This window comes from Condylura cristata, unplaced genomic scaffold (genome assembly GCF_000260355.1).
Source record: "Condylura cristata isolate star-nosed mole 26May11 unplaced genomic scaffold, ConCri1.0 scaffold00003, whole genome shotgun sequence".
NCBI lineage: Eukaryota > Metazoa > Chordata > Mammalia > Eulipotyphla > Talpidae > Condylura > Condylura cristata.
In genome coordinates, this window is record NW_004567104.1 from 34478110 (window position 1) to 34487017 (window position 8908).

General features: G+C 33.1%; 1 protein-coding gene across 2 annotated transcripts in view; it reads left to right on the forward strand.

Annotated features, from left to right (window-relative positions):
• GSK3B (glycogen synthase kinase 3 beta) overlaps window positions 1–8908 on the forward strand; it is a 158642-nt gene that overhangs the window by 45676 nt on the left and 104058 nt on the right. For both annotated transcript variants that reach the window (XM_004675185.2, XM_004675186.2), the window contains exon 2: window positions 4938–5131. In XM_004675185.2, coding sequence (XP_004675242.1) covers window positions 4938–5131 — 194 coding nt within the window. The remainder of the gene's footprint in view (window positions 1–4937; window positions 5132–8908) is intronic.

Below are 8908 nucleotides of genomic sequence, written 5' to 3' on the forward strand. Positions count from 1 at the left end.
ACAGTGTGTTTACTGTTTTGTTGTTAAACTTCTACAAAACACTAGCTGTTACTTCTCTTCCTGATAAAGAATAGGCAATGCTATTTTCCCTGTATTAGAAGTATTATGTAAACTATTGAAAACACTTTGTATTACCTGTTGTCACAGGTGGTATGCTGACTCCTCTTTTTGGAGCAGATTTAAGTTATTTTCTGTTGTTTCTGCATGAAGACATTAGTCTTGGTTATGGGAAGATTTCACAAGGACTGTTAGTGATATGCTAAATTTGTAATGTTGGTGTGACTTATTAATGTCTCTAACCTTTTAATAAAAGGCAGTTTTCTTTTAGCTCACAATCTTAGGAAAAGAATCATTAAATTAAGTGGCCAAAGTATGTTCAATTTGAAATTTATCATTCATATAAAATTAGAATGTTAGTGCCAGGTATCTTTTAACTATTTAAAGATGCTTGAAGTGGTCTTTTGGGTTTAGGATGCTCATTCTGTCCTTTGTATATATGAACTGTTGTCTGATGTAACATTTGTTCACCACAAGATGGACTGCTTTGATGAATGACTTGGAACTACTTTAAAAATATATATCCACAATATGTTGCTTACAGATAGAAAATTATGTTGAGAGGTTGAGAACTAAGCTGGCATCTATCATTTTGGGATATTCCTAAGTTTTATGAAAATTGATTTCTATATTTAACAGTCTTCAATAGAAAGTAGTTGTTCTGTTATGCACCATTTTTCCATTGCTTCATAAGGATTCATACATTCATTATATAATTAAGATTTATATATTGTGTCAAAAGAATAGAAGATTTGATTCCATATTCTAATTATGCTAGGAAATTCATACCACCTGAGTGAATTTTCATTGTAGTAGAGTATCCCAGGAGTCATCTGGCGAGAGAGAGGGCCAAGAGCCAAACTGTTCCCATTGCTATGCTATTACTGAGAGATAGTGGTGTATTTTGGAGAACAGTTTTATTATAATTTAGAGTGAGATTCTCTATATCTTGTATCCCGAGAAATTGAGCATTGGGCAAAGTGGTGATTTTTTTTTAAGGGGCATTCTTGTTGGAAACCTTAGTTTCTAGCTTTTCTTGAAGATTTTGGTTTCTTGGAAGTTATGCCTATCCTTACTTCCCTATTGATATAATTCAGAGTTACCTGGCTTCAAGTAAGAAATGCTGAACATCTCAGAATCACTTGTTTTGCATTTTTCTTTTTCATATGACTTTGCTTTGGGATAAGTTTAAAAACTTATTGTTTGGGGAGGAGACAGTAATAATTGGGCTTAACTGTTCAGTAGTCGTAGCAAATTTGTGAAATATAACAGAGATGTATAGCATAAGGCAAATAAAGATTTCTGTTGCATTAAAAACATGATATTGGACAAGCTGGTGTCCCTTAGTTTTACTTTGTTTATCCAGTAAACACAACATATCATACATACAATTAATTATACTAAGGTAGATGAAACAAAGAATTGGAAAGTTCTTTGTCAACAGTTAAATTTTATATAGCTGTTAATTTTATTGCTATGTCAGCAGATTACAATGCCAAATAGTGACATACTTTTCCTTGGCACATTGACTGCTGACTTTTCCATGTGTTACTACTGTTCAAGCCAAGTTATACCCAGCATTATCTTGTCATTCTTTATGGCTCTGCTATTTGACTGCACCGGTGGAGCAGTCTAAAGAACTTAGTGATTTCTAGGGTACTTGTGGTAGAAAGCCTGACAGCCATTATTCCTAGTATATTTGGGTTTTGATATTGTAATAGAGTATATCTTGTAAGAGTTCTCAGCACTTTCTTTAACTGCTTGAACAAGAATAATTTCCACTGAATTGTTACGAACTATTTTTTTTAATTTATTTTTTAAAAGATTTATTTATGCCCAAAAAAAAAAAAGATTTATTTATGCATACAGTACTGAGGTACAGGCCAGAGGTGCAGGGTCAGTGAGAGGATTCACCAGAGACAGAGTGGGGAGCAGAACAGGCAGATGGACAAAGTACACTGCTGAGGGGAGCAACAGGCAAAACAGGAGAGCTCTGTGCGCCAGTGGGTCACCTTCTGGGCAGGATCCAAGTTGTACCAAGCAGCCATGGCTTCACAGTGTTGCCCTTTAACCCCCTGCACCACCAAGGAGGGTCTGAACTATCTCTAGCTGTGCAAGAGAACAAATGGACAATACATGTCTATATCTAATTGCAGTTTAAAATTAAGAGACCTTGTGGGTCTTGTTCACTTACAGCATCAATGGCATATACTTACCTTGTAATATTTCCTTATTTTTCTGATATTTTAGCAGAATCATCTCATTTGTGTTTTTTTCTGAATAGAAATTGAGATTCTAGGGTGGAATTTCTTAGGCTTAATAGTTAAGGTTGAAGGAGATGCTAATGCCAGAGTTGTGAGGATAACTTTCACAACTGATTGTTGAACCCATAGAACCATTTTTCTGAAATGTGAAGGTTATAAGAAATGCATCTTGAGAAGGCAAGTGGAAAATGCCATTACAAAAGCTTTTATTGCTTAAGTTCTCTTACTCCAGAGCAAGTAGACTATTGCTACTATCTTTAATGAAATATAGTTTGCAATAGACTAGAATACTTTTAGGTTATATCCCCAAACAGCTTTTGTTTTCAGTTAAAACAATAACCATTCTTAAACTCTTTATTAAATTATCTTTATTTAATGAGTTTTTTTTTATAAGACCTGTGATATCTTGCAAGCAACTTGCTTTATAGAATTACTAACTCACAGTGCCTCTTTCCTTCATTCATTCTGCTATGGTTTTGATGGAATGCTTTAGGGAAAGTCAGATTGTTTGAAATCACCCCATGCTCTTTATTTTCATTAGGACAATTAGATTAGAAGAAAATGTATCTAATACATTAAATTTTTAATCTTTCTCTGTCTCTTCATTTATAGTTTAAGTTCAAAAGACTGACTTTGTTTTTAGGAATACTATATTTCAGGTAAGGATAGTTTTATATTACAAATGAGAAAGTAAATAACTTACAATAAGGTTTATGGTTAACCCAAAGCAAGTTAAGAGTAACATGGTCAGAATTGAATGCAATAAGGGTTTTTTTGGAAATGGAGCATTATGATTTCAATTTGGATTAGGTTCAAGTGTCAAACTGAACTTTTAAACCTAACTTTTAAACTTTTAAAAACCTAAGAACTAGGTTTTTAGCAAATACATTTAAAATTTATCTTACTAGGAGTGAAATGTGAAGAGAACATTTGAAAACTTTGAGAACTGTTATCTGTTAACCTTTTTTGGGGGTTGTTTACACTTAAAGCGTATGTAATATTGTAAAAATTGGTAGATTGACAAGATGTGAAGTTTGCTGTTCTAAATTCAGATTTAACAAAATCATCATAAGTGTTTGGGTCTTTGACCTTGGAAGTAAATGCATACATATCTAAAATAGCTGACCATGATATATTATATACTACTTTTTTAAAAATAAATGAAGAGATACAGAAAGATCAAAAGTACAATGTATTAAATACATTTTCTTCTAATTCAATTGTCTAAAGAAAATAAATAGCAGGGATCATTTCAGACAATCTAACTTTACCTATATCATTCTCATTAAAACCATAGCTGAATGAAGGAATAAGGAGCTGTGAGTTAGTATGAGAATGCAGGAATCACTTGTGGTATTGTTGTTTATGAAAACTTTCTGGTAAGAGAGTTCCTTAATCACAGATACTACCTATTGTTGTCTACATTAATACTTCTATGAACTTAAATGTCTGTAGATACTACAATATGACACTTTGGAGTATTAATTTATCTGGCAATTTTATATTTGATAGGTGAAAAAGTACCCAATCATTGAATATCAGTTATATTTTTGATCTTTTTATATGTAAGGTACAAATGAATACGCTAATCTTAACTTGTTAGCCAGAGGTAAGTATATTATTTTTTCTTAGTATGAATCTAGAACATTTTAAAAATAGGATTGATAAAATGGAAGAATAGCAGAAGAAAAAGTACAGGTTAGAAAGTGAGCCTAAGGACTATACTGTACTGATAATTAGTTTTAGAGTTGTAGGACACAGAAAAAACATGAGTCATAATTGCTACATCACAATGGTTATAGTTACCTTCTGCATTTTGGAATCACTTAGAACAGTGTAAAATTCTTTAAAATTAAGTGCTTGACATATAGTATTACATGGTTTAATGTAGTATAAGAATTAAGAAAACAGTGATTGCGAATTGAGATTAGTTGGGGGGAAGCTTTTGAGCTTGAATTGATGAGTCTTTGGATTCCTACAGGGGATGAGGGAAGGTAAAAAGTGTAAGTAGAAGGCCATGGGTGAGCAGAGACCCAGAGCCAGTAGGTACTTGTGAATGAGGCTCATTCTTTTAAGTTTTACTTTTGTTGTCCCCAAATTAGCATTCTTTCTCATGTTCCTTTTCTCCCATTGGAGAGGTACTCTGTTATTAAGGAGAGATAAGATATGGAAACACTCAAAACATAATCTTCCTAAAGGCAGTGTGCTCTGGGTGTACCTTTTTATTTTCAAGTAACATAAAAGAAGCCTTGAAGAAAGAAGTCTTTGGAGTTAGTCAAATAAGGATTCAGACCTACTGGGTCTATCTTTTTTTGATCTTGGAAATATTTATTAATATTCCATTACCTGTAATAAAGAAACAGCATTATCTACTACATGAGGTTTTGGCTTTCATTAAATGAAGTCACGTATATAAAGAAAGCATGGTGCCTTGTTTAGCAAATGACTTAAGTCAAATGGTTGTCAGATTACTTGAAAACAAATTGTAGTAATTCTGTGTGATAAAGCAAGATGAGCATTTACAAATAGTTTGTGATAAAGAATAGAGTTATTATATATACTTTTCTCTGTTTAATTCTGTATAGTTATTAATATTTTATCCCTTCTTTCCTTTAGGAGATAAGGATGGCAGCAAGGTGACCACAGTGGTGGCAACTCCTGGGCAGGGTCCAGACAGGCCACAAGAAGTCAGCTATACAGACACTAAAGTAATTGGAAATGGGTCATTTGGTGTGGTATATCAAGCTAAACTTTGTGATTCAGGAGAACTGGTTGCCATCAAGAAAGTATTGCAGGACAAGAGATTTAAGGTAAAACCTTTGGTATTTTATGTTTTTTGTTGCTATTAATATATATAAATTACTGTATTCTTTTCCGTCAGGTTTCATATATTGTGCAAATATTTGAAAACCACTGTAACAATTTTATTTTCATTGTGCGTTTTGTAGAGATAAATTTACTGAAATGCAATATTTATTTTTCAGCCACTCTGTGTAATTTATGTATATAAATGGTGTGGCAGATAAATTAAACTTTCTTAATTGATGCTTTTACAAAATGACCTCTATCTTTCTTGTGTTTCATTGCTGTAGGAGACCAGAGAAATGACTGCTTGTACACAGTGATCTTTTGACCCAGTTGAATATGCTTGCTTTCTTGAAAAATTTCCTTAGAATCTATAATTTATGACTATCCTATTTGTTCTCGACAACTGACCTTTGCTGTCTTTTATGTCTTTTTCATTTTTTTTCAGTTGGAAGCAAATAACCCCCGAAGTTGAGTTTGTTTTCATTTGTAAGACCCTCACTTTAGCACATACTGTTAGTGGATGTTCAGAAGGTCGTTTTCATGTTATGGTGTAGTGGAATCGAGACCTGGGAGTCAGATACCATCAACAAGTTATCAACTCTGTTCCCTTCTTTGCTCATCCCACCTCTGAAACATTTTATTGAGACTGCCATGTTATTGGCACAATGGTAAACATTAAGAGATATAAAAACAAATAAGAGTGATCACTGTGCTGAGATAGTACACAGTCTTAATGGATATGTTATCATTCTGTAAACTAATTTTTAAAGTCTTTGTCTCCATTTTTCATCTCTGTTCCAATCATATTAGTCCCATATTGCCAAATACCCACTGGACTTTGATGTCCGAATGTGGTACTATCACATTGACTAGACTTTTTACCTAGCCTTGACTGGACTTTTACAAGCCAGTGGAACTCTTTCCTATTGATCAGTGGAATTGTTTCCCAGTAGTTTCCATTCCTTTTTGCTTTTTTCTTCTAGTTTTATCACTTACTTTGGCATTCAGACTGTTGTATTCTCTCCTCCCTTATATTTAATCATTATTAAATGTGGTGTACCTTTCCCATTCTCACCCCACAGTATCTTGTTGATCTCTACCTTTTCCTTTCTCATCACCACTATTATAGTCAGACCCTTATCATTACTGGGTTAACCACTGGTAAGCCTCTGATCTTTCACCTCACTCCCTTCCACACACCAACATTCGAATAGTTTACTCACGTTGTTTATGCTACATGCAAATTGACGGTTCCTCATAGTCTAGGTTATAATGCCATCCAGATTCAATTGTACTTTCAGGAGCCTCCATTGTCTTGCCTTACCTACAAATGCACAGCTTTTCAAACCTTCTACATCACTGTTACGAAATATATAGGTCTTTTATTGTCTTTATGTTTTTATTCAGCTTCCCTTCATCACTCTCATTGTGAGCATAATAGAAAGGCCCATGCCACATTTTCCTTTATGAAACTCCCCAGGTGATTCCAGTCAGCCATATCAATTTTGCTGTTCTATATTTCTTGAGCTCTTACTGCCACAAACTAGGAAATTGTGATTTTTTTCAAGGACTTTTGAATAATCATACATTTAATGTTTCTTGGATTAGTTGATGATAGCAAATACCAAGTTGTTATTATTTCCTAAGCCATCTCTAAGCAGTTTACATAAGTAAATTTATTTGAGGCTTACCATTAATACTGTGAGATTGGTACTATTATTTGGGTAAGAAAACAAGATTATAAGAGTGGCTATATGGACGAGTATTTAAATCCAAGTTGTTTGACTCCAGAGTGCTTTACTATGTCTTACCATCATTATATTATTTTTTTTAATTAAAATTTTCCCTTTAGCATGGTTGAGCTATTTATTTGAAATAAAATTTGATTCATCTTATTTTTGTATTTATGCCTTTTTAGACTCTTACCCCCATTCTTTTAAACTTCAGTTTTTTTTGGTTGTTGTTATTTAGTCTGTGAAATGCTCACATGGTTCCATGAATCAGAAATACATGTGTCATTCCATATTTCCTCTGCCTTATTTCTACTTACTCCCTGTGGATAGCTCATTTTGTTACGTTCTGGTTTATTTTTCTAGCTTTCTTTTTCACAAATGAGGATGTGTGTGTGTGTAGTTTCTTTTGTACACAAAAGATCATATATTACAGGCTCTTTTCCACTTTGTTTCTTTTGATTATATATCCTGGAAATCATTGCATATCAGTTCAGGGATTTTTCTCAGCCTTTTTTACAGCTACATAGTATTGCATAATTGATTCAATCTTTGTTCTATGTATTTGTTTTCAGTATTTTGCTATCTTCAGGAGGATAGTCATGGATAACCTGTGCCTTTATTTTCTGCTTAATTATCATTTTTCTAAATGTGTATCTTCAGGATTACATAAAGAGAAGTAGTACTTCTGTGTCAAGACATAAACACATACACAGCTAAATTATTGTCCGTAATGGTTGTATCAGTTTGTATTCACTCCAGTAATTATGAGTGCCTATTTCTCCATAGCTTTGACAGCAGTAGTTGCTCTTTTTCAGTTTTGCTAATCTAATAGGTGAGAAATTATATTGCATTGCAATTTTCATTACAATTGTATTATAAATATAGTTATTTTCATTTGTTTAATCCTTTGTTTTTATGTGGTATATGTATGAAATGTCCATTTTTGGACCCATTTTTAAAATGGGTTTTGGAGTTTCCCTGGTGGCACAAGGGGTTAAGTTTTAGCGTTATGAAGCTATCAGTAGCCACTGCTGCATGAGTTTGATCCCTGTCCAGGGAGTTAAATCACATTGCACAGCAGACATTTCCTGTTTCTCCTGCTGCTCTCTTGAGCAGTGTTATTTCAGTTAGTATACCTGTTCTGCTCGCCATGCTGTCTCTGGTGAATCTTTCATGTACCACCATCTTCCCGCACCCTCCATACCCCAATTCTTGAATGCACAAATAAATAAAACAAATCTTAAAATGGGTTTTGATCTTATGCTCTCAACTCTGAAGAGTTCTTTATTATGTTTTAGCCCTTATTATTGAAATATGTAGTATTTCTCTTTGTGTATATATATATATATTTTTTGGCCATATAAAAGTTACCCCTCCACGTGCAGTCAATTTTATGTTCCCCTTTAAAAAAAAAATCATATCAGGGTTTTGAATTACAATTAAAAACTTGTTTTCAAAAAAAAAAAAAAAACTTGTTTTCTTTTAAAGCTTTTCCTTAATAGAAAGAAAACCTTTTCCTCAGGTTAAAGAGAAATTCATCCATATTTTCTTCTGGCAGTTGTAGATTTCACTTTTTACACTTATATTCTTGTTCCACTTCTAAGTTATTGTGTGTGGAGTTTATCCTTGTGTGTAGTCTGCATTGTTTTAAGTTTGTCCTTTCTAAGCTATTAACCAGTCGTCTCTCCACAATTTAAATAACCTGTCTTGTTCCAGTGCTTAACCTTGGACATTAACTGATGTGTTATCCTATGCTTAACTTTTGACATTACCTGGTATATTTCTGGATTGTCCATTCCATTTTACTAGGTTGTTTCCATAATTCTAATTTTAATACCACACTGTTTTACTTGTTGAACTTCATATATCTTTAAATATTTGGTAGGACCCATCTGCCTTTGTTGCTTTCTTTTTCAGGAATAAGAGATCTTTTCTTTGTTCAAGTCTTTCATGTCTTTCAGAGTTTTAGTTAAATATAAGACTTTTGGTGTTCATTGTTAAGTTTAGTTATTTTACTACTTTTGTAGTTTTTTTTTTTTTTTTTTT